This window comes from Drosophila elegans, unplaced genomic scaffold (assembly GCF_018152505.1).
Source record: "Drosophila elegans isolate 14027-0461.03 unplaced genomic scaffold, ASM1815250v1 contig_149, whole genome shotgun sequence".
Taxonomy (NCBI): domain Eukaryota; kingdom Metazoa; phylum Arthropoda; class Insecta; order Diptera; family Drosophilidae; genus Drosophila; species Drosophila elegans.
In genome coordinates this window covers 14,547,491-14,573,702 of record NW_024545513.1, presented here as the reverse complement: position 1 = coordinate 14,573,702, position 26,212 = coordinate 14,547,491, and the positions used below count along the sequence as shown (strand labels likewise).

General features: G+C 41.7%; 4 protein-coding genes across 8 annotated transcripts in view; 2 read left to right on the top strand and 2 right to left on the bottom strand.

The window, feature by feature from the left end:
• The window catches only part of LOC108149983 (integrin alpha-PS2), a 35,349-nt gene extending 25,484 nt beyond the window's left edge, over positions 1–9,865 (top strand). For 2 of the 3 annotated variants that reach the window (XM_017277907.2, XM_017277906.2), the window contains exons 7-12: positions 428–476; positions 2,349–2,423; positions 4,140–5,418; positions 5,492–5,735; positions 6,100–8,040; positions 8,710–9,865. In XM_017277907.2, coding sequence (XP_017133396.1) covers positions 428–476; positions 2,349–2,423; positions 4,140–5,418; positions 5,492–5,735; positions 6,100–8,040; positions 8,710–8,799 — 3,678 coding nt within the window. In that variant the 3' untranslated portion in view covers positions 8,800–9,865. The remainder of the gene's footprint in view (positions 1–427; positions 477–2,348; positions 2,424–4,139; positions 5,419–5,491; positions 5,736–6,099; positions 8,041–8,709) is intronic. The other variant, XM_041710699.1, reaches the window with a different exon arrangement.
• An 852-nt stretch (positions 9,866–10,717) lies between these two features.
• LOC108150002 (protein rhomboid) lies at positions 10,718–19,102 on the top strand. Its single transcript, XM_017277941.2, has 4 exons — positions 10,718–11,212; positions 16,473–16,834; positions 17,348–17,690; positions 18,215–19,102. The coding sequence occupies exons 1-4, from the start codon at positions 10,973–10,975 to the stop codon at positions 18,521–18,523; spliced, it is 1,254 nt and encodes a 417-aa protein (XP_017133430.1). The 5' UTR covers positions 10,718–10,972; the 3' UTR covers positions 18,524–19,102.
• On the bottom strand, positions 14,799–16,104 carry LOC108150003. 2 transcript variants are annotated; one of them, XM_017277942.2, is made up of 2 exons: positions 15,955–16,104; positions 14,799–15,450 (listed from the first exon to the last, which is right to left on the bottom strand). In XM_017277942.2, coding segments are annotated over exons 1-2 (579 nt in total). In that variant the 5' UTR covers positions 15,956–16,104; the 3' UTR covers positions 14,799–14,872. The 2 variants fall into 2 exon arrangements, with proteins under 2 accessions (XP_017133431.1, XP_017133433.1); XM_017277944.2 differs by having other exon boundaries at positions 14,799–15,453; positions 15,955–16,103.
• LOC108150000 lies at positions 19,006–26,180 on the bottom strand. Of its 2 annotated transcripts, XM_017277938.2 has the most exons (9): positions 26,057–26,180; positions 24,614–24,922; positions 23,907–24,031; positions 23,153–23,608; positions 21,948–23,050; positions 21,766–21,880; positions 21,429–21,691; positions 21,153–21,312; positions 19,006–21,083 (listed from the first exon to the last, which is right to left on the bottom strand). In XM_017277938.2, the coding sequence occupies exons 2-9, from the start codon at positions 24,903–24,905 to the stop codon at positions 19,908–19,910; spliced, it is 3,690 nt and encodes a 1,229-aa protein (XP_017133427.1). In that variant the 5' UTR covers positions 24,906–24,922; positions 26,057–26,180; the 3' UTR covers positions 19,006–19,907. The 2 variants fall into 2 exon arrangements, with proteins under 2 accessions (XP_017133427.1, XP_017133429.1); XM_017277940.2 differs by lacking the exon at positions 23,153–23,608.
• Between the last annotated feature and the right edge of the window lie 32 nt (positions 26,181–26,212).

The following is a 26,212-nucleotide window of genomic DNA, read 5'->3' as shown; positions in this document are numbered from 1 at the left end:
AAATATCTAAAGTCTTAAATGTCATGTTTAAAAAGGTTCCTTAAGTATTCTTAACAAAATTATTTCAACTTAACTGGGAACTCGATGGATTCATATATGTAACAAGTCACATATCTTACTTTGTTATTCAAAATAAATTCCCAATCAATTCAAGAGAATTCCAAGTTCGACATACAAAGCTGTGAGTCCGATCTCTAAATCTCCACAACGTTCTCTTTTTCTTTTTATTTTTTTTATTTGGGTTTCATTGAGTTATTATATGCATGGAATGATTCGGAAAAGACAGACGGACGGACGGACAGACGTGGGCACGTTTAGTTGGCACCTCGTTGGGATCGTGGCATAACATTTGCATTCACAATTGCATCCCCAGCATTCGATTTGACTATTATGGTATATGTGTAACCTTTTTTTTCTCCCGCTGTAGAATGGCTCGCGTTTGTTCATTGGCGCACCTGGCAGTTGGTACTGGCAAGGTAAGTGCACGTTTTTCCCACATGTACCGTGTACCGTTGTTCTATTTCTTATTTATTTATCCGTACCTCAATACCTCTTGTCTCTTGAGACGAGCTACATTTACTGTATGTATTTTGAAGTTGCTGTTCTTTCTAGTATCTCGTGTCTCAATGAGACAAGCGACATTTATCCTTTATTTAGTCATAGCTAGAACTTTAAGTACTATCCCTAGACCCAAGATCCTTGATCCTAGAACCTAGATCCTAAATCGTAGATCCTAGACATACTCCAAAGTACACTTGAACCCAAACAAACACAAACACACACACACACACCCACACACACCCACGTAGTCTGGTTTGAAATTTGAATTTCGTTATCCCCGTTGTCATTTAGCATTTGTCCTCGTCCTTCCCCAAGCTAAAAGTCCACGAAAATATTGAATTTTGATTGCCTTCCGATGTACAAAATCAAAGTTATTGCATTAACATAGTATCCTCTAGTTTAGTTTATCTTATTAATTTGTGTGTTTAATTTAATCTCTACTGAGAGTCCATAACCTAAGTAATCTACAAAGATACGTGAATAAATAGATATTATTCACTTAATATGGGTCTAGTTATATGTTTGTATCGTAATACCCGGTCGTAATACCGTCATTTTTTATTTAGGAACTCAAGTTCCGTCTCTAACACTTGATCTAAGCGGGCTATTTATAATTTTATTCAGTATGCAGTATCTGTAGAAGATGGAATGCTAGTTTTAGCCACAAACTAAAATGTAATGAGATGCATGTCGCATTGTAGCGTCGTCTAGTCGATAAAGTATCCAAAGGTAGATCGTAAAAACCATTGTTTATAAGTCAAGGCAATTTTACATGCAATATATATAATATAATTTAGGAAAAACTTACCATTTTAATATATTTTAATTGTAAAATTGTACTGGTTTATGTGACATTATTATAAGAAACTATAAGTGTGCATTTGAAAAGAAAATAATTTTAGCAATAAATTTATAACACGTTCAAATACTGTTGAAATATAGTATAATTGTCCATAAGGTATAATAATATGTCATTTAAATAAACTGCATTTTAAGTTTATTGTTTGTGAAATTAAATAAAATTATTAAGCTTCTGTTACCGCCCAGAAGAATTCGGTATAATTTTGAAATGCACATTTTTCGAATAAGTAGAGTTGACTAAGTTTCGTGACGTATATATTGTGTTGTCGAGTTGTTGTCATTCAAATCGTTTAACCCCAATTGGCCTAACGTCGCACTGTTGTCGCTGCCAGAAGCTAACAATATTGTACCGTACGAAATTGTACCCACCTGGTAGGGTACATCGAAAATGAAATCATTTTGCTAACTCCGATATCATTTACAACTCGACAGCAGGAGTCAGCAGTATAACCGTAAATTTTAACTATTGTTAATCGTAATTTAATGTACATTTAACCCAAATGAAGTTAGCTGCATTTATTGTACCGTATTTGATACACGATTTTCTACTGTAACTTTAACGTTAACTGTAACTGTAATTGTATCTGTAACTGTAAACTGTATCTTTAACTGTACCTATACCGTATAACGCGTCATGTTCTTCCTGATCTGATTAATCAAAATTATGTTCTCTCTTTCTCTTTATATTTTTTGCTCCTTCCTCCACCTCTATCTCACTCTACACTCAATCAATATCCTGTGTATCGGGGCAAAATGCATGCGATTTTGTACCGAACTTGAAATGTGAAATGCATTCTGTACCGATTCCCCAAATCCAAACCGCACCACTCGATCACCCGTACCCGAAACCAAAACCGATTCCCAATCAACATTCTTCCCTACAACTTTTGTTGCTTTAAAAAAAAAAAAACAAAAACCATAAAAAGGACAAACCTACTCAATACCGCCCGATGCCGAGTTTCCATTTAAGCCGCCTTTTTATCAGCCCTTCGGCACTGGAGGTAATAATAATAAAAAACGCAATGAAAAAAAAACAAAAAACAAACAGCAACTACACTTCTCACCCACTGCCTCAAAACACAAACTCAAAACTCAACCGAAACTGTACCTACGAACATTAACCCAGCTTAAAAAAGTACCTAAACACAAATACCCACCCACATATACAAAAACTCCACTGAGGGTCCCATTAACGGTGTCTGATAATCGAAACAAGAAAATAAAAACCATCAAATCAAACCTCATAATAGAACTTTATCCATCACCCATCAATATAAGGAAAAACCTTTGGAAACCCATTGAAAACAAAGCAAACTATATAGATTTGTGCAATGGGTTCCAATAGAAGTTGCTAGAAAGCTTTGCCTATTAATATCACCGGTTTCAGGTTGAAAAAAAGCCTATATATTTTACGTACCTCCGCTTTGCCGAATTCTGCTTAAATGGTTGTTGCCTTAACTGCTTTTCTTTTTTTTTGGGAGTGATTCGATAAAAGAGAAATTATCTTAATCATAACAAATAAGGACGATCTTTAAATTTCTCTTATATCTGATCCTAAAGGGGTGGCTTAGACAATGGTGTCATGGAACGGCAGAGAAGGATCTGATGGTCAAAACCAGAAATCGGTAGTGATATATGTAAAAAAAAGTTTAAATGTTATGCAACAAATATTTTCTTTTAAAAAGCCAAAATCACGAACAGAAAAGTTCGTTAGTTTTCCTTAACGGAGAAAAAAATATATGAAATATTTAATAGAAATTCTATACTTTTATTAAAACCAGTTTCATGGAAATACTATTTCCATCGGTTTTTGAGTCTAATTTGAAGGAGTCAAAAAATAATATCATACTTTTTTCTTTTTAACTTAAAAGTTTTATAATCATTATAAAACCAAATATCTTCTCTTACCTACTTTTTATTTTATTTAAAACAAATGGATCCCTATTTAAGATTTTGTTGTATAAGTTAATTGATGCCGAAAATTACCATTGTTAATTTTCTTCAACTTACAAAATTAAGTTAGAACCATTAAAAAAAATAAACAAATTAGTTCTTGAAAAAATGAAAAACATCTTAAATATTTTCTTATACTGCCCGACTTGTACCGTTCGTCTGACCCCATGATTTGCATAATTTGTAGTTTGTAAGTGCATGTTTACCTGTTTGACGACCTGTAGCTTATTTCGGGTGTTGACTGTGTTAACTGGAATGCAAACTAACCATAATCTCAGCACGTTTATCACGTATGTTTTTTTTTTTAGTAGTGCCCCTGTAATCATATACACGTAATCATCCAAAAAGTATCGTAGTATCTTGTGGTAATTGTTGTTGTGGCTTCCTTGGCTGGGAGGAGTTGTAGTTAAAAGTTCCATGTGCCCATCATTGTTGATATCGTTATTTGTTGATGCAAAGCATGCCCATTTAGCCATAAAGCGCCATACAGTTGCGGTCAGAAAAATAGCATATGATATTGGAAAAACATTTGAAAAAATGCCTTTTCAATCGTATTCAAAAAGATAATTTCTAATCTTTTTCAAAAAGTATTTCAAGTCTTGTAGAAAAATTGACTTATAACATGTGCCATAATTTTGACAGCAACTGATGCAAAAAATAAAAAATAAACTCACCCAAAAACACCGGAGAATAAGAGGAGTTACATATCTCAAAACGTAGTGAAGTAGTGTTTTTGTGACCAAACTATTTTCCCGGATCCACAGGTCAGGCCAGCTCCCACGATGTGACCAGGCCGGAGAACCAGGTGTTCTCCACCTCGGAAAGTGCCTCGGTGAATGATGACTCGTATCTGGGTTACTCGATGATCACCGGTGACTTCAATGGCGATCGCAGCGAGGATGTGGCCATTGGCATGCCTCGTGGTGCCAATCTCGTTGGCCGCATCGTCGTCAATCAATGGAATATGGCGAATATCTTCAATATCACGGGTCGTCAAATTGGTGAATACTTTGGCTACTCGCTGGCGACCAGCGATGTGGATGGCGATGGTCTCGACGATCTGCTCATCGGTGCGCCCATGTACACGGATCCCGACAACGCGGAGGGCAAATACGATGTGGGCCGGGTGTACATTCTGCTGCAGCGCGGTCCCAGCGAGGAGAAGGACTGGACCATGGAGCACATACGCGATGGCTACCACAGCAAGGGACGATTTGGCCTGGCGCTGACCACCCTGGGCGATGTGAACGGCGATGGCTATGGCGACTTTGCAGTGGGCGCCCCCTACGACGGACCCGAGGGTCGTGGCGTGGTCTACATCTTCCATGGCTCATCGCTGGGTCCGCTGACCAAACCGTCGCAGGTCATCAAATCGGAGCAGCTCGTCGAGGGTGCTCCCTATCCGCGCACCTTCGGATTCTCCCTGTCCGGTGGCCTCGACATGGATGGCAATACCTATCCCGATCTGGCCGTGGGCGCCTACAGCTCCGACCAGGTGTTCATCTTTAAGTCGCGACCCGTGGCCGCCGTGAATGCGGAGACGAGTTTCGTCAGCAATTCTAAGCTAATCAGTTTGGATGATCGCAACTGTGAGCTGCTGCGGGATCGCAAACAAGTGCCATGCATGCTGCTGTCCACGTGCTGGAGCTACACGGGTCGTTATTTGCCCGAGCAGCTGGACTTCGATGTGTCGTGGCTGCTGGACGCCAAGAAACTGCCCAATCCGCGCATGTTCTTCCTGCGGGACGAGGGCAAGAACATTAGGAACCAGACCATACGATTGAACTACGGGCAGAAGTATTGTTTGAATGAGACGGTCTATCTGCTGGACAAGGTGCAGGACAAGTTGACGCCTCTGGAGGTGGAGGCACGCTACAATCTGCGCAGCAATCGTCCCCTGGACCCAATGGTTCGGCGCCGTAGGAGCATCCTGGAGCCGGTGATCGACCAGAACCGCGAGATCGTCCTGCGCGATGCCATCAATATCCAGAAGAACTGCGGCGAGGACAACATCTGCGAACCAGATCTCAAGCTTATTGTCAAGTAGGCTTTTATTACTATTACTATTACTATTTTCTTTTTCTAAATCTAGATTTATTTAAAATGTATTTTACAGCACGGTGGACAAGTATCTGTTTGGCTCACCCGATCCATTGGTCATCGAGGTCCTCATCTCGAACAACAACGAGGATGCCTTCGAGGCCGCCTTCTATATGGTCACCCCACCGGATCTTCAGTACCGAAAGTTGCAGCAGCTGGGCGAGAAGAAGGACACGCCCATCACCTGCTCGGCGCCCACGCCGGAAAACAATCACACGCTCAAGTGTGACATTGGAAATCCCTTGGAGGCTGGACAAATTGTAAGTATAAAGAGCAGAACTACTTGTAATAAAATCACTAAAATGGAACAGCCAAAAGCAATTAAACTGTGACACTAAATTTGAGTTATACCTATTCTAATGGAATTTAACTGATTTGTTAACAAATTTTACAAACTTCTTAAGTGCCGAATATGGGCCAAATTGAAGAAAAAAAAATTAATTCTAGGCACTTCTAAAGGAAACTTAAAGTATGTAGCAATATATGCTTAGTACAACAATCTAATGGATAAAAGACCTTAATAACTAATTTATAGACTTCAGTGGTTTCTAGTATGTAATTCCAAAACCTTTCTATTAAATGTAAATACCCCAACTAACATGTGTTCATGTACAACCCATTTAGGCTCACTTTAATATCAGTTTGGTGCCGGAGGAGAAGTACGGTAGCTCGTCCAGTTACGACTTCTACTGGGAGGCCAACTCGACGAATCTGGAGAAGCCGGGCTCCGACTACGACAACAAGATCCGGCAGAGCGTGGGCAACTGGGTGGACACGGATCTGGACATCAAGGGCACCTCGCTGCCGGACTACCAGCTGTACAAGGCCGATGACTACAAGGAGCTGTCGAATGCCACCAAGGAGGATGAGATTGGGCCGCAGGTGGTGCACATCTACGAGATCCGCAACAATCGTCCGTCGATCATCGAGGAGGCGGAGGTCTATATCCATCTGCCCCACGAGACCATTGTTGGCTATCCGCTGATGTATCTGCTGAATCAACCGGAGACGGGTGGTAAAATTCAGTGCGACGAGGTGGCGGTCAATGAGTACAATCTCTTGCTGGACGAGAAGTTGCAAAGGAAATCGTATCTGCAGGCCCAGGGTGCCATTTCGAATTCGGCTCAGGTTGCTGGACAATCGGCTAGCTCCTCCTCTTCATCCTCCTCCTCCTCCTCCTCGTCGTCGTCGTCATCCTCGTCCTCGGTGATGACCTTCACCGATGGCGGTGGTCGCGTGGAGAAGGCCCAGGGTGGTGGCTCTGCCCAGGGCGTTATAGTGAGCAAGACGGAGGCCAGGAACCGATTGACACCCAAACAGGTGCAGGAACTGGAGCACGAGGATGCATTGGAAGCCCTGGGAGATGCCTCCTTCGTACATCGCGATCGCGCCAGTCAGACCAGTCAGAGCAGTCAGGTGCAAGAGCCCCGAATGAATCAATCAAGCTTTGCCACCTTCTCCAGCAGCAGCTCCTCATCGGGATCGGGTTCCCCATCGGCCCAATTGCGTGGTCACAGTACCCAGGGTCACATCCAGATGGCCGAACCGATTCAGCACTCCCGGAGCTCGAGCAGCTCCAGCAATTACCGCTTTGGGCCAACACAGCAGCAGCAGCATCAGCAGCAACAGCAGCAGCAGCAACATATCCTGTTGGCAGGTGCCGGAGGATCTGGAGGTGGCTCTGCATCTGGATCTGGTATCAACTTCCATGATAAATCACAATTTGGCGGTCGTAGTGGCAACTTCCATGCGGGCACTTTGGATCTGGGCACCATAAACCGGGGCAATGTGGACAACGAGCTGTACAGGAGTCAGGCTCAATATCAGCATCCCGGCCAGAGTTTGGGTCAAAGTCAGGGGCAGTTCCAGGCCGTTTCGGCCAACCAGGGACACTACCAGGGACAGAATCAGGCACAGTACCACCAGGCACGCCAACCGGTACAATCCTTCCAGGGACAGACTCAGTACAGTGGCACACCCGGTGGCTATCAGACCCACCATGTGACCTACTCCTCGTCGGGCGGCAAGCCCTACTATGGCAGGGAGAATGAGGACTATTACGACGAGGATAATCTGCAGCAGGCCACGCCAGGTCAGTGGAGCAGCTCCAGTTCATCCAGTTCCTCATCGCAGCGTCGCCTGCGGAGAGCCAGTGATACGGATTCGGATACGGAAACGGATTCGGCGGAGCAGCCGCTACAGATCGATTTGAACTCACCGTGCAAGTCGGCCAGGTGCAAGAAAATCCGCTGTGTGGTGCGAGATCTTAGCACCGAGGATGGCGATGCCGCCTTCGTGGCCATCCGGGCGCGCATGGTGGCCAAGACGATGGAGAAGCTGGCCTCGAACGTGCCGCTCAATGTGTCCACGCTGGCGGTGGCCAATGTCACCCGGCTGCCCTTCATCGGGCCGCCCAAGGATGCGATCGTGAAGACGCACGAGATCTTCTACAAGGCGGAGCCGGAGCCGCAACAGGTGCCTGATGTGGTGCCTCTGTGGGTGGTGGTCCTGGCCGCCTGCGCCGGAGCACTCATCTTCCTGCTGCTCGTCTGGCTGCTCTACAAGGTGAGTCGATCATTTCTATACATTGCTTTTTAAATTTCCATAATTTTTGGATCAATCCTTTACTGATTACAAAAATTAACATATTGCTATTGAATTCAAAATTTTATAATATAATAAATATTTAAATAATAATAAATTCAATGCATATTAATATTCAAATATCTGTAATAATATAGAACATGTAAGATTTAAAATGGGTCCTATTTAACTTGAAAGCACTGTATTAAAGTTTAATATGGTTTTAACGGTGAAAATCAGGGTGATTTAAATTAAGTATAAAATTTAAATGGAGTGTTTTTTATTTTAAACCTTTTTAAATTACCAACTTTAAATCCTTTGTTCGTACTGATATTAATATATTATACGCTTATTTAATTACTCTACTCTTCATTAAACTTTTATTACTGTGATTTTTCATTTAGAACAGTTTCAAATTGGCTTTCAAAATATTTAATTAAACAGTCCTAGTTTTAAGAAACTATTATTTTTTAATCGTACATTTTTTTAAACCGTGACTACTTCTCTTATAATATAATTAACTGTTTAATTTCAACAAATTTGGTTTATATATTAATCAAAGCAAGTGAAACAAAAGCTCAGAAATATTAAAATTTAAAAATAACAAAGAAAATTTTCTAATTTGCAATTCTCTTTTCTTTCCCACTACAGTGCGGCTTCTTCAACCGCAACCGGCCAACGGATCACTCGCAGGAGCGGCAGCCACTTCGGAATGGCTACCATGGCGACGAGCACCTGTAGAGTGCCAACGATGTCCGCCAGTTTGAAAACGCAGCACCAATAGCAAGAATATTAACAAAACCACGAAATACTTCTAACATCGCACACTAAACCAAAACGTACTAAAAACAACGAAACGGTTCTAAGACGTACCAAAATCGAACGCTTGGTTGGAGTTTTAAAACATGCGATGTCGACGGGAGGTGCCAGTGGAAAGTGGAAAGTCCCCTCCAAATAGATCACTTATGAGGGATACACCTGCTGCTTGAAAAAGGATATCTCTTTAAAACGAGAGGGAGAACTTTGTTCCGAAAAAAAATCAACACATTTAAACTTGCCTAGTCACGACATGAAGAACTTTCTAATGCGTAAAGGTTTTTTAACTTTAACAAACCTACTATTATTTTTTTTTTTTTGTAATTTTTTTTATTTTAAACTTTTGTGTTTTTGTTCATTGCAAAAATTTCGAGGAAAGTTGCACAAGTGCTATATTAATCTGTACTAAAGAAAGTAAAGCGGAGAAAGTCGAGAGTCGAGAGGAACCTAGGCTAAGTGAGTGAATGACTGAAATATATTGACTGAATGCGCAAGTGAATGAGCGAATGTGAGTGATAGCCAATATGGAAATATCAAAGTTTTAAGTTCTGGATCGAGAAAAAGGGGAGAATGTGCTGCCTGCAGAAAAGCTGTCCTATACTGCCACGCCCCCATTTTTAGGCAGCAGCCGAGGCATGGAATAAAATACAGAGGAAATCCACACTTATTAGGTGCTACTCTAATTTTTTTGTAAATCTATTATCAAGTCTCTTGATAAAGCTTGGCGTTTTGCCTAACGCGAAACCCATTTTTTTGTGGACAGTTATTCAAACTCAAAGTTTGCCAGTTGAAGGGAAAGTTACAACGCCAAAATGTGTTGAAAAATGCAAAAGAAATCATTAAAACAAAAACAAAAAGAAGAAATTATTGATTAATCTATGTAATTCTTTGTGTAAATACTAAAAATGAAAACAAACAAGAAAGGAATCAAACTTCGGCAAGCCGAAGTTCATATACCCTTGCAGTTAATGCTAAAATTAAATATTCTGGAATAAATTGAAGCTATGATGATTTGCTGCTCAATTATTTGATAGTTCCTATGGCATGGATCGTTTTCCGATTTCAATAAATTTAAAATCGTAATTCGGAACTGTCAAATAATTAATAGTGATGCTGATCAAGAATATATATACTTTATAGGGTCGGAGATGTCTCCTTCACTGCGTTGCAAACTTCTGACTGAAATTATAATAGCCTCTGCAAGGGTATAAAAACACGACGCGAGGAGAAAAGTTGAATCGTTATATTTAAATTAATATTGCATTTATTTCCAAATTACAGTGGGAGAAGCGCTGTCCGATTTCTTCCAGTGTACTCTCGAAATGAAACCCCTGTCTGTACCATGTAAACCCCCTACTAAAACTTAGTCTCGCCCGCTGCTCACAGTTAGTTTAGTTCAATTATACGCTACTGTTTAATTTATTAACTGTACTTATTAATGCGTGTCATGAATAATGATTGATTACCCCTTTTTTTTGCTTATTCTGTATTAAATTTACTGATTTACCATTAAATTAAAAATAAAAATGACGGTCGAGTTGTAAAATTAAAATGGCTGTGTGATTTATTTCAAAGGCTTGGATGGATATTATGAATATGCTTGTCATTTTAAACCTTCAGCGCAAGTAGAAGTAAAATTTTATCTGGCAACTCTGATCCTGAGATGGAAGAACATCGATGTAGGCATCATTGGCGTAGCGGAAACAGCAACCACACTCATCGATAATTAGCGGGCACACACACCGCGGTTAGAGACGGAAGAACATAGATGACAGCCTGTCAATCATCGATACCATCGAAGATTGAAAAATCGACAATTTGGCATCGAAGTTTGTCCACCCATAATTACCGCCGTTGTTTTTTTCGCGTCCGAGGAATTAGTTTGGTTTTGGTGCGGGATTTTATTTTCAACTCGCTGTTTTCAGGTGCTTTTTATGGCCCGCTCTTAATCTTATCGCAAATCAAACCGCGGGCAATGAAAATTGTAATTGCATTTTTTGGCTAACGGTAACGGCTTCGCACAGTGGGCTAAATTGGGATTAATATTGAATCTGAATCCGAATACGAATCGAATCCCGGCCAGAACTTTAAGTGAACAATGCCCGTAAAGACGGTGAATCGGCAGCAGAGCCAAACGCCCGCCCAACAACTGCAATTGCAGCAGCAGCGCGACGTGGAAAATGGCCTTTATCCGACGATTCCGCCCGAGCGCCGCTCGCCCCCCTCGCGCCCACAAACGCTTCGGCAGGACACCATCGACATGGAGGAGATACCTCTGAACCAGACGAGCACCTCGGAACCCGAGGATCGCCGCAGGATGCGCGAGATATTCGACAAGGTAAAAAGATGATATTCAAGTTATATCGAAAAAATCGTTGGGAATTAACAGTACGGTTAACGGATAAGTCTTGTGAAATTGCACCAGTTTATGTTCCTCCGTGGGAAGAACAGAAAAAGAAAAAAAACAACAACCGTCCTAAAAACACTTAGCCGGCACTTACACATTCACACACTTGTGCATGTGAATGGAGTTGCTTGTTTATTATAGCCGTCTTCTTCTCGCCCTTGGTGAAAGTTGGGTTTGATGAATCATCTGAGCATTGATCCGCTAGTGCGGCAAAAACCCCACCTTTAACCCATCAATGGGCACGCTAAGATACAACGTTTATAAAATTAATTTTCAATAAATAGTGATTAAAAATAAACTATATTTTTTGCATTTTTGTATTAACAATATATTATTAATTCCACATTGGTATACTGCACAGCTAAAATTTCGAAGAAATCCAACATTTTATAAATTATTACTACTTACTTAAGTAAATGTTAAGTAAGCCAGGATTTAAAATGTTTTGTAAATTAGATACAAATTAAACAAAAAATTAGTACATTTATTAGAAAAATCGTTTTCTAAAAGCAGTTTAACGTTTTAGATTTACAGAACACTTCATTCAGTTTCTACTCAGGCGAAAATTAAATCAGTATAGAATAAGAAAATAAACGCATACATACAAAGCATCTTTAAATTCCAAAACGTGATTTTAGTTGATCAGAAATGTAAATAGGAAATTAAACAAAAAAAAACATTCTTAATGAGTTAAGTATCTGATGACAAACCACTTTTCGTGACTAACATTTTTATATATTACATTTTGGAAAGAACAACTCGCAACTAGTGGTTAAATTTTGATTTCGTGTCGTTGCTAAATGACTTTGCTAAAAACATTTCGCAGTACCCATATAATACATTGTTAAAAATTCTATATATGTATGTCCCTATGTGTTGTGCTCCTAGCGCCGACATACATAAATGCTTTATTTGAAAACACTTTTTTGGTTGATAAACCCCTTAGCACCCGGCTGTCACTCAATTTTGCGCCTTCCGTAGCGCTTAATTTTACCCCATGGGCTATTTTTTCGCTGCACTCTGTTTTCTTAAAATTAAGAAAATTCCTGGGAAAAGGGGACCGAAGGTGTGTGTGTTTTCTTATCGTGACAGAGGGGCGGCGAATAAAAAAAAAAAAACCGGTTATAAATTATTGTTTGCTCGCTTTGAGTTCTGTCTTCGCTTTGTTGTTGCTTTATTCTTTGCTGGCGTTAGTCACTTAACCACACCGCCACACCCCGATGCCACCCACCGCCCACCTGTTTGCATTTGTTGTTTGGGTTTTCATTATCAATTTCATTTCTGGACTTCTGGCACTGCGAATGCTTCAATGTACATTGTACATGCTCCTCTTGATTCACCACCTTTATTGCGTTCAATGGCCCCCGGCAACACGACAGATCCTACAAGTTAGCATTCTCCGGCTGAATATAAAGCAAACAACACAATATCTGTGATGATCATTCGATTAGCATATTAAATGAGTGACCCGCTCTGATTCCAATCCTATCCCAATCGATCCGATCCGCCTGGAAATCGGCATTCCAGACACATTCCCCTTCGTTGGCAATCTTATCTGGCTTCTTTCGCTCCAAACATTCAAGTGGGTTCCTATGCGTATGGGTATGCGTTGCTCAAGCTTCCATTCAATAATCTTGTCATGATATAACCAGAATAAAATACATAACAAATAACAACAACGGTAGTTGGATTTAAAAGGCCAACCCATATTTTGTGCAAAACATATGCATATTTAATAAACCTAAAATATATAATTTCTGGATACATTTAAACTTCTCAAATACGAACTTGTTTTGTTGAATATGGAGAGCAGAGCAGCAGGTTTTATACACTTTAGACCTGAATAACGGATTACATGAGAAATGCTTTTCTAGATTTTTGTTTTTTTTTTTCAATTTACTTAAGAGCCAAAATTGTTCTTTGTGAGACATGAACTTTATTCACTAAAAGCTAGTTAAACGAAGAAAAATACGAATTTGAGAACTTAGATTGTATCATTTGACATTTCAGAAATATCATGTTGATATGTCACAGATAAGAGCCATTTTGATATGAGAAAATACCAGCTTTTCGTTGATATAATTTTAGTAAGCTCTATATATTTTAAACACTGCAAGGAAAACTACAAAGATTTCAAGATGTCTGTTGATTTTGATTTACAAATTTCTGGTTTTAGAGTGTTCTAATTTATATATGTTAAATATTGACATATACCAAAAACCATAAAAAAGTATTACATATTAGCACATAGAATACCTTTTTTGTGTTGAACTGAATAACTGTCTGACTGTGACTAAGTGCCAATCCCCGCGAGACACCATAACCATTGGCCACTCACCCGCTTATCGCCTGATTGTCCAACTTTTTTGAGTTTTTTCTTCTTTCAGAACATTTAACGTGCAAGACATTAGCTCATGTCTGGGATGGGGGCTAAACATGACCACCGCACATGTGTATCTATATAAATGTCTATAGTATACGTACATATGTATCTGCTTGTCTTTTTGCGTGGAGCGAATTTTTAAGTGCGAGCATTGACATTTTGCTTGGTTTTGTTTGCTTCCCCTCCTTTGTTTTCCCAGTTTCTATGATTAGTCGCGTTAATTGTCGGCGATTTTGTGTTAATTTACTAAAATGTTTTAAACAAATGCATAAAGACTGCGAATATATGTGAGATAATACCCACTAATGGTCTGCTGCAGCGGGTGTTCCAATTACGTTCTTGGAAACCACAAGGCATGCACTAATATTTAGATTACATTCTTACGTTACATTATTGGAAACCAAATATTTGCTTCCTTTCAAACCAGACTTAAATATTTACTTATTTATACAGTGCTTTTGTTGTTCTATACTGAATATTTCTTTACAAACCATATTTTAGTTTACTTACTTATTAGGCAAACGCATTAAAAACAACTAAAAGTGGCTTTTCTTAATAATTTTAAAAGGGGGTGCCCCTCTTTTAATAAAAAAATATCTGCCTTAAATAGATTGGTAAACATGAATCACAAATATATATATTTCTAAACATAGTGAACGTTTATATAGATGGCTAGGAAAGTTATTGACCATACTTTAAAGGTCAGTGCAGCGCTTATCTATGACAAATGTTTTTTATGGCTTAGAAGTCGGCCAAAAACGATAAGAAGTTAACATCCATATAAGGGCTGTCGATAAGAATGATTTTGTGTAAAGCTAAATTCGAAATGGCCTTGACTTTCAATAGAGAAGATGTTTTATACTTCATATTCATATATTTTGTAAATGCTAATGCCTTGAAAATGTATTTATACTTGAGAAAATGTTTGATTTTAGCCACTCCTATTGTTTAACTTTAGTGACAATTGTGCAATTTCCAGTGACTTTCGGTTGGCCTCGTTTGGATTTCTAGTTTCTCGTCTCGATCTGTGGCATTCCTATCCTTTTATGGACACTTTTTGGCCCGACTGCATTCGCTGTTATGTTGCGAGTGAAGCAACCAAAAGGGGAAAATCAATCAAAGAAACTTAGTCAATTTGTTGCGATTTCTTTCGGACTCTTTATTGCGCACTTGGAGTCTTACAGCATGATTTAGTGGGTGGATTGTGTTCATTCGGACTCTGAGGCAAGGTCAAAGAAGGTGGACACTTGGCGTTGGGGCATTAAAGTGCTGGTAGCCACCACCCCCAGCTCCTCCTCTTCAATAGCATCGTGCCAAGTCAGGGGCTCCTCCTTCAAAGCCAGCCACTTCCGCTGCCGTTCCAGCTCCAGAGTCTGCTTCTTTTGCTGGCTCAGGATATTTGGAGGCCTGGGTGCAGCCACCTGGTGGATCAGCGATGGCAGGTTGACCAGCCAGCACGGCAGCCATGACCCCATCGTGCTCCTGTCACGCCGGCCACCCAGTCGCTGAGCCTGCCGTCGCTCCAGGGCCGCCAGTTCCCGCTTTTCCCGTGCCCGTGCCTGGTCGGGATTGGGCGTGGTGCAGAGATCTAGGACGGCAAAGAGGCCGGCCATGCCCAGATAGAGCAGCAGGACGGTTGCGAAGCCAGACGATTCCTGCAACTGGAACGCATCCTCCTCCGACGTCTGGCAATCGCACGGCGTTGCCGGTGGTGTCCAGCCCAACCAGGTGGTCACGTGGCGGGTCATCTGCACCAGTTGCGACATCCTCGAATGATGCGTCTTCACTTCTTATTCAGAAAACAAAAAGTTTAATATTACTTCAATTGCAAAATTATTACATTGAATGGAACTAATATAAATCATAAAATCTTGCATTTAAATAATTAACAATAATCCTAACTAAAATTATAATTTAATAATATTTAAACTTTCATTCAAATTCAAAACATCTTAAGCCCTACGAATATAGTATTCAATATTACTACAAGTAGTTTATAATTATTATTTGAAAAGTTATTTGTCACATTCTAAGGGATCTTTTAGTAAGGTTTATATTTTATATTTTCATTATATATTTTTAGTCAGTCGCATTTTTAAATCCTTTTGATCAAGAATATGACTGATGGCTTAGAATTTTTTCTAATTAAGGCCAGATATTTAAATTAAAATTAAGACTGACGGAATTACTATATCAAATTGGATACAAAGATATTAAAAGAACAACCAACGAAATAAAATATAAATTTTGGATTTCAGAAGTGTGACAATGCTTATGATTATATACTTACTCCACTGTGTTGCATCTGTTTGTTACGGTGCGGGTCTGTCCGCCCAGGTGGAAAAAAGGGTAGTAACTGAATTTGAACCGCTTTTCCTAAACCCCCGCTGACATTTCTATCCAGGGCCTACTGTTATAGTACTTTGGGGTTGATATACGGTTCCAAACGGAATGTCAATTTGTTCTTTGGATCTGAAATTGTAAAATAACTTTATTTATTTAAATAAAAAAAAATGTTTGTTGATAACAGGCTTTAAGAGAAAGAAACCCCTAAATACACTAAATAAAATCAATTTGTTAATTTTACAAGTCATTTTGCTTGCCAACATTATTTTTAAGCATTTAAATTGTGTATTTCATATTTATTAATATTTATTATATTATTATTATATATGTTAAACTGAACAAAACAAATATGTGCAGTGGATAGCAGTTCTGGCTTTTGTTAGCTCTTTGAATAAATAAATCTGTATAAATCGGTGATCCATCTCCATATAACTAAATCAATATATTTGTTTTTCGCCACAGCACGACTCCGACAGGGACGGTCTGATCGGAACGCACGAACTGAAGGAGCTGATATCGGATGGTTATTGCCGGGACATCCCCGCTTATATCGCCGAGCAGATCCTGAAGCGCGGCGACCAGGACAACGATGGCCATTTGGACTTTGAGGAGTTCTACCAGATGTCCCTGCGCCACAAGTGGATGGTGCGCAACATGCTGACCCGCTACTGTCGCTACGTGGTCCCGCCCCCAAAACCACTGGAGGGCGACGAACCGGACGGCGCCTACGAGAAGCAGATGTCCATCTGCCCACCGCCACTCACCATGGTCATCTTCTCGATCATCGAGATCATCATGTTCCTCGTGGACGTCATTCACTTCCAGTGAGTTAACTCTAGTTTTTTACCATCGAAATGTCTGAAATCCGAATCACTTTCTGTAACGCAAATCTCACAACATTAGTTTCTTGGAAGCTACGAAAGCTAGAAATCACAATATTATGTAGAGTTTATTGTTTATTTTGAAAACGGACAAATAATACTGTTTTATGGCTAGTTCCAGTAGTTCTTCTTTTTAAGAAATTACTGCAGGGGATCGCAATATCGCAATGTATTGGAAATATCATCATAACTACTTAGAATTATAAAACAAGATTTCAATTTGTTATTATAAATACAAGTGCATTGATATTATAAAGTTAAGCTTTTCATACAATTTAAAATTTTCTCCACTGTTTTAAGGTTTCAAAAATGTTTCTTTTTATATGCATTAAAATGCTGTGCATATTATATAAAATTTGTCAATGCTTTGTGTTACGGAAAAGGGATTTTAGATGAAGAAAAAAATGTTTTTGTTCCGAGAGTATGTAATGTATGTTATGTCTGCCTTCCTTTCAGGGACGATCCCAACTACCAGGATCGCATTGGAGAAAGCACTAGCGGACCCGCAGCCACTCTGTTCATTTACAATCCGTACAAGCGCTACGAGGGCTGGCGCTTTGTGAGCTACATGTTCGTCCACGTGGGCATTATGCATCTGATGATGAACCTGATTATCCAAATCTTTCTGGGCATCGCCCTGGAGCTGGTGCATCATTGGTGGCGCGTCGGTCTTGTCTATCTGGCCGGTGTTCTGGCAGGATCCATGGGCACCTCACTAACCAGTCCTCGAATCTTTCTAGCGGGCGCATCGGGTGGAGTATATGCACTGATCACGGCTCACATTGCCACAATTATAATGGTGAGTGTCCATGGAACGATTAATGCACTAACTGCGAGTCCATATAGTTATACCTATTTAAATTGAAAAATGCACAAAACAATTAAAAATTGATTATTAATTCTAATCTTGATAAACGTCCAGTGAATTTTGATAGTTTTTTATTGAAACTTTGAGAAACAGAGGTTAAAAATCGGAATGTCATTCCTATTTAGCCTTTGTCTTATTAGGATGCAAAGCTCTTAAAATCAAAATTTTTAAGGCTATAAATCTGAAATTCTAAAAATTTTTAGATATTTTATCAAAACCCTAAGAAATAGTATTTTAATATCTGGCATGTTATACCTCGTTGAACTCGTAATAAAATTTCAAATTTATTGGCATTTACAGCTGATAATCCTTTTTTTTTGGTCAATTCGTATAAAAAGTCAAGTTTGTCCGCAGTGCGTGCTTTTCAATCCAAAGTTCCGACAAAAGAAAAGACTTCAAAACCCCATTTTTGTATATTTGTATAATTCGGTGCTATCTTCTTCTTCTGCCAACAGAACTACTCGGAGATGGAGTATGCTATCGTTCAGCTGCTGGCGTTCCTGGTCTTCTGCTTCACCGATCTGGGAACCTCGGTGTACCGCCACCTGACCGACCAGCACGACCAGATTGGCTATGTGGCGCACTTGTCTGGCGCCGTGGCCGGTTTGCTGGTGGGGATCGGGGTGCTGCGCAATTTGGAGGTGCGGCGCTGGGAGCGCATCCTCTGGTGGGTGGCCGTCATTGTCTACTTTGCCCTCATGACCACCGGCATCATCATCCATGTCTTTGTGCCCGACTACTTCCCCAAGCAGGAGTACAACTAGCCCTAGAACTTAGCCGTAGCCCGTAGCCCGTAGCCGTAGCTCTAGCCCTAGCCTAGACCATGTCCAAAGTGCACTTCGATGTTGAGCCGAGGCTGCAGTACGCACAGTACTATCAATAGCATTAACCTTCCCTTTCCTGGCCTTTTTGCCACGCCCCTACCAGCTCCGACCCCATGTGCCTATGTTGGCTGCAAACATAATTTATTTTCTTACACACTTGCCATGGCAGCCTCAACCCATCCGTACGTATAAGGTACGTATTTTTTTATATTTATATACATACATATATATTCTCGATCTACGCGACGCAACGAAATGTGTGCTCTGGGATGGTTTCCCATTTATGCAAAACCCGCTGAGAACGAAACTCAGCCAGCTGCTGCATTTGTATTGTATTGTACATTTCGTCAATATTATTTTTTTTTTTCTTCCACAAAACAACGATTTACCAAGAATAACGAGAAATATTTTTAAACAATGTATACTGTATATTTTTGGAGATTTATTATTAAGAGCTTATATTTAAATGCAATAAAAACAATGTCTTTGTATGAAATAAACGAAAAGTGATGTTCTTAACTTACGGTTTTCAAATGAATGGCGAAAATAAAATTATTCTTATTCTAAGGGATGTCATTTATTCAATAGTTCGTTCTGGACTTCTTACCAAGACCAACATAACTTATATGCTAAAGTACTTAAAAAATATCGTTGAATTTAAAATTCAACGTTTTAAATCAATTTAGTCAAGAAAACACTTTCCCACTCTAGGAGATTTTCCTTATTATTACGTTTTACTCCTGTTACAAGTTTGTTTGATTGTACAGTGTTTATTCAATATGAAGATTAATACTCAAAGGTAAACAAACAGTGTTTAGGTGTCAAATGAGACGTATTAAACGTCGTTCAGCCTAAGAAATATTCGGCAACGAATGTCTTTTAGGCAAATTTACAAAAAATCCAAAAAAAAAAAAAAAGTGTCGCAGCAGTTTGGGGAAAATCAAGAACAAAATATTTCGTTAAGCACATCGTTTCTGTTAGTTATTTTCATGTCAAATGAGACGTTTGAAACGCCGTTTAGTCTAAGTTGCGTGCAAAGAGTGTGTTTTAAGTGAATTTACAAAAAAATCAAAAAAAAAAAAAATATTAAAAAAAAAAAAAAAAAAGTCGCTGAGCTGAGAACCAAATATTTTGTTTTCGTTTCCTGTTGAATATCCTTTGAGTATGTTTATGTGTGTGTTGGTGTGTGTGTGTGTGTGTGTTGGTGCTCAAAGACTCAGTCTTGCCATTCTCTGGTACTAGGAGGGTTTAGGATTTAGGATTTAGGATTGCTTATGAGCTAACTTATGCAACTTATGGCGCCTAGGCATTGTAACATCCAGGACTAAAACTTCTCATCGCTGCTCTCCTCTGGACGGGGCAGGAACTTGAGCTTGGTGGTGTCGCACATGGCCACCTTGGCCACCGAGAGCCAAGCCTGCGGCATCATGTGGTGCAAGATGGCCTCGAGACGCTCCACGGGCAGAAAGGCCACACACTGGCCGTGGTCCAACTCCTGGCAACTATCGCCGGCGGAGCAGTGATTGAGGTGATCACCGTCCGGAATTCCCGGCACCGGACGACGCACTGGTATAACATCCTTACCGCTGCCACGATACAGCGTCCCAGTGGCACTCAACAGCTGGGTAACCAATCCCAGGCGGAACACCTTCAGCTGCTCGGCATTGTCGCTGATGGCCTGCATCACGGCATTGGTCATGTTGGCCGTATTGTGCATACACTTGGGAATGAGTAGCACATCCGATATGGTGGCACAGCTGGCGAGCAGGGGACTAAAACCGCCGTCCAAATCGACATTGATCAGCTCCAGGCGACGTACGCCACCGGCGAGGGATAGACCACGCATAATATCGTCCACCGGGAACATGGCCATGCCCTTGTGATCGTTCTCCAAGCGGAATGAGCGCAGAGCCTTCAGGCTGGGCAGCACCTCCCTGCCCAGCTTCTCACATTTCACATCCTGGCAGGAGCCCAGCGACAGCACCTCCAGACGCGGCAGCTCCTTGAATGCCAGCATGTTCAGATTGCCCAGATTGGTCACTCCACGCAGACTCAACTCGGTCAGATGCTTCAGTTTCGCCAGCAAGTTCAACGAACTCACGGTGGCCTTCGGCTCCGTCATGTGGATGCGAAGTACGCGCAACTCGGTTAACTTATCCAACTGCATCAGATTCAGTGATCGACTCACGCAGGTGGCTCTCAGTTCCAGCAACTGCGGCAGATTGCGTATGGCCAGGCTGATGAACTCCGCATCGCTGGCATCGGTACGCAATACACGCAGGGCCCGGAGCACACGCATATCACCGGTCATGCGCAACTGCGGATTGGCCATCATCACGCCCATCATGTCCAGTTCGCGCGTGCGGTGGCGGGCCAGTTCGCGCAGACAGAAGACCCAGTTCTGGATATAGGTGTCGCGCAGGCTCACCGAACGCCACACTCCATTCTCGCGGCCAACCATGGCCCAGGTCTTGCACACACGCGACATGTTCATGCGTTCCTAAAAGAGCGGATTGCCAGAAGCAGTCAGAAGATTTTGCGAACTAATCTAATGCAATGCAATATCTACCTTTAGGTTCATCGTTTTCATGATGGCCATCAGCACTTGACAGCCGTTGTGGGCATCAGCCATGCTCTCCATCAGATCTTGGCGCGACTTGTTGTATATCTGGTTGCGGCGCTTATTGTATATCTGATCGTAGCCGCTTAAATCCGGCTGGCGTGGAAGCCTGTCAAAGGAAAAGGCAAATGGAAATCGAATTAGCCATTGACCATACATAATGAGGGGGGTTTTTTTTTCGTCGAAGGAGAAACACGATTCGTTTTTGGAACTAAACCGACTCACAGTTTCACTTGGGATCGCGGCAAATCGGCCTGAATGGCTATGGCCTTGCGTCCGGCGACCACGACCACCTCCTGCTCCCTGAGTGCGCGCCTGGGTGTCAGGTCATTGAATAGCTGCGCCGGCGGATGCTGACCAGGCACCTTGATCTCCTCGCCGATCTCCAACAGACTGCCGACGCTCGCGTTGTCCTCATCATCCGGATCATCATCGAACTCGCTCCTCTCAGATTCCCTCTCCTTCTCCCGCTTGATCTTCATACAGCTCTGCAAACGGAGAGGCCATTAAATCGGCATTAAATTGGCTCACTAATCAAGATGATGAGTGATGTGCCATCTACCTGACAAGTGTTGGTCTTGAGGGATCCCTGCTTGGAGCCAGATGGCAATGGAGTCTGGCAATACACACAGTTCGCAATCTTTATGGCGGCGACCCTCGACTGTCTGGGCATGAAGCTAGAATAGTTGTTCAAAATTATAGACATTATATTCAAAGCGTTGCGATCAATGTATGGTAAGCTACCCTCTCTTGCGTGTGAACTTGCTCGACAGCGAGGTTCCGGCTGCGTTAGCTCCGCCGCCGCCGCTGCCATTGCTGTTGGCCAGCACCCGAGAGTTGCCCTTGACCGCCATGGTGGCGGTCCAGCCCTCGCTCGGCGGACTTGCCCCCTTGGGCACTTTGGGCTTGGACACACGCTTGCCGGTGATGGGCAACGGAGTGGTCGGCTCCGGATGGGCCATTGACTGCTGTTTGGTTTTGCGTAGCATCGCATTGGAGGGCATGGCCCGACGCACCAGCTCGTGTTCGGGCGGTGCACCTTGCGCCAGGCGCTGGAAACAGAAGTGCTCGATGGTCAGCTCGCCCGTCAGCAGCGGCACAATATCCTCCCGTGAGCGCAGCTTGCGTCCATTGGGTGCTATGAAGAAAACGTCGCCAGTGCGACGCTTGTGATTCTTGGAGCTGGGCAGGACAAGCTCACGCTTCCAGCCGTAGGCGAAGGGCAGGCGATAGAACTCGTCGGTGGCCTTCAACTTCAGCGCTGAGACAGTGGTGGACAGCTTCTCCGGTATGGCCTCAATTTGGGCATCAGGCTTGGGTTCATTTTTAGGCTCTGGCTTGTTCTCTAGCTCAGGTTCAGGCTTGAGTTCGGGCTCAGGCACCTTGGCGGTGTTATTGATGGCAGTAGAGGAGGCCACTTCTATGGGCATGGTCTGATCCTGGCTACTGAAGCGTTGCGCACGACGCAGTTGCACTGCCGCCGACGAATTCTGGACATTCAGTGATTTTGCACGCTTGGCGAAACGACTGGGCGTGGTTAAAATAATGCCATCCGTTTTGGTACTCTTGGGACTTTTGGCCATTGGGACTTCAGCTTCATCTTCATCTTCCTCCTCCTCCTCCTCGTTGGTCTTATTCCCATTCGAGCTGAATAAGCGTTTGCGAGTTTTGAAACGACGACCCGGCGATGCAGACGTCATTGGGCTGCCCTCATTCTCGGCCACCACCAGGGGTTCAAGTTCCTCCTCTTCCTCCTCCTCCGCCTCCTCGTCGTCGTCGTCAATCTCTATTACCGACTGCTGCTGCTGCTGCTTATCCTCCGGCTGCTCCATCTCCACATCATTCTCCTGGGGACAACGACACAAGAAGTAGAGAAAGAGAGAGAGATAGAGTTAGTGGGTCAGTAATTTTCCCGGATGTAAGCATATGATTTTGGTTAAGGTCTCCACCTGGTTGTCTAGTTCTGGACTTGGAGTTGTTGCAGTACTGCCAGTTGCGTTGGAATTGTTGTTGCTGTTGTTGCTGTTGTTGTTGTTGTTGCTAGTTGTTGCTGTCGTTGTTGTTGTTGTTGTTATGGTTAGATTTGTACTTGTTGCAGTTGCTAAAGTGATTGGCTGTCTTGATTCTAGTTCTAGTTCACCAGGTTCACGTCCTGTTGTCGTCATTATCATGTCAGAATTGGGGGACAATGAGGACTCGACCGGCGATGTCATAATCGTCAATGGAGGCGATGCTAGCGACTGCTGCTGCTGCTGCTGCTGTTCTTGCTGCTGCTGCTGCTGCTGTGGCTGCTCCTCTGCCATTTCAGCCGGTTCGGCTGGCCCTGCTTCTGCCTCAGCTTGCAGTTCCACTCTTGGAAACACCATCAATCCGCTCATGACCCGTGCCTGCAGCTCGCCCAGCGACTATGATTGTCGTCGTTTCGGTTTGAGATTGAGGTGCGCACAAAACGGTTACGGGTTGGTACATACAATAATACAGATCATTTCTACAGAACACACACAAATAGGAAACAGACACTCTGTATACCCAATACTTTTTCTTTTTGATTGTGGCATGAAACCAGACCAGCCTATAAGAAACAAGACTACATGTCTAAAAATAAACGAGTATACAGAGGCATATTCCATATTCCATATTCCATGCAGAGACAGCAGCAGGTCCGCTCCCTTCCAGCACAGTTTCGCCATCCCCTCTACTCACCTGCGGCTCCAAATCCAAGCTGTTATCAATGCTGGTCATGGCCTTTAACTTTGGGAATCCACCCGACCAGCCCATGAGCGCAGTATCTCCGGATGAAAGACGGCGTTTACGACGACGAGGGGTTCCTAAATGGTAAGCAATAAGAAAATGGATTAGATTACACTGCATGCGGGAGCTTTAGATACTTATTCAATGTTCTAGCTTATTTAAAATGACTAAAGATCAATGCTTTTTAAGAAATGAAAAGAACACCCAACTTATAGCCCATTATAATTTGTAAGTTTTTCAAAATTATTACAAGATATTCTAACTTGAAGTTACTGCGTTTTCGGTCATTTTGTATATTTATACCCTTGCAGAGGGTATTATTATTTGGGTCAGAAGTTTGCAACGCAGTGAAGGAGATATTTCCGACCTTATAAAGTATATATATTCTGGATTCTTGGTCCGTCCGTCCGTTTCTACGCAAACTTACCTTTTGCATAAGTCGGAACGAGCCGGATCGGACAACTATATCATATAGCTCCCATAAAAACAAACGGGAAAAAAAAAGAAAAATAATTGCTATTGGAATTACGTTTTTAATTTTATTCAAATCGGAAAACTATGTCATGAAAATCATCGTTGCTTCAATGTTATTAAACATTTACTCATATAATTCGAATTTTTTTAAAATTAAAGCTCTTAGATTTCGTTCTGGCACTCACCATTTATGGCACCTCCGTTTTGTAGATCGGACTCGCCGGAGTCATTCTGATGATGCCCATTCATCTGCGGCGATGAAGAGCTCGTGGTGGTGTCATCCTGCTCGCTGCCCGAGAGTTCCATGGAACTAGGCCCACCGGTGGGAGTAGCCCCGGATCCGGAACCATGGCCATTGCTGGTCATTGGCAGTGGCGAAGCCTGCGACTTGAAGCTGCTGCTGGAGCTGGGTGGTGAGCCCTTCTTGGCGAGCGCCTTTGATGTGCCAGGAATGTCGTCGGGGTCGGACGAGCTCATGTCGCTCTGGAAAGGATCTGAAAAAATGGCAAGTCATTTGAGATTCAAAATATTATAAAGTAAAAAAAAGAACCCTATATAAATGAGAAATATAAAAACGTTTTGTAAAAAGAAAAGGATTCCCAAACATTTGCACAATTTTGAACTTTTTATAAAAATAATGGTAATACATTTATAGAACTCTCTATATAGAAACTCTGCGACTATACTGACATGTATAATCAAGTGCTACATTTATATGACAACTCTGGAAACAACAAACCAGGTCCTTTAAATGTCATATTTTTGTATGACTGTGCACAATTTAATTCCGTTCTATGATACCATAGTCATTTTGGATGATCGCAAGAGCACAATAGTGAAGAAATTCTGCCTTATGCCAATTGTATACTAGATTAAGGTTTTAATTTAATCAAATAATAGACAATTAGATTTAACTTTTTAGGGTTGTAGCTAAAACTGTTGTAGTGCTTTTTTGTTAAACTTTCTTACTAAAACTATAGCACATTTTTTTATTTTTTATTTTACTTTATCGAATATTATTTTTAAACAAATGTGATTTACTAAGTATGTATTTGTTTTCGAAATATCATTTGTGTTTATATGTATTGTTCTTCGAAGCCGCCAAGCACTTCATTTGAAACATACCCGAGCAGGCGGCTAATACATCTGTATGCGTGCGCCAGCCTCAACAAATTTTCGACAAGAGCTTGCAGGTATGTGCGTACATACATGTCATGTGTGTGTGAGCGGTGCGGTGGTTTGTTTTTGTTCGGTTTCTGCTTTGATCGCAACATACCCATTCACGTTCATTACTTTTTGACCAATGAAAACACACGCACACATACATATAAGAATGCGGAGCTGCAAAAATCACAGTTTGTTGCACATTTTTTGTTTAAATGACATGCGAAAATGGTTCTAAACTAAATTCTCCATGTCTTCTTTCACTTTGCAAGCAACCCATTTTGCTTAACCATTGTGTTTATCACGCTTTGCCTTAAAGCTTCTTCGGCGCATCGCCAACTTGCGGTGCAAAAGTGTGGGTATCACAGCGTCTGTATGCGTAAGCGACGCCAATTAAAGCGGCCACAAAATTCACTCTTACACTTGGACGCGTTTTACCAAAATATATAGAAAATGCCACTTACCTTGTCAACTTAACTAAGCACAATTTATCTCCCGAAACTAGAACTAGCACCGGTAAAATTTCCTTCGAAAAAGAAAATGAATTAGCTTGCTGATAGCAAGAAACATCGAAGCATCGATGTTTTCAAAAAATCTGTGTTATCGATGCTTGGCACGGA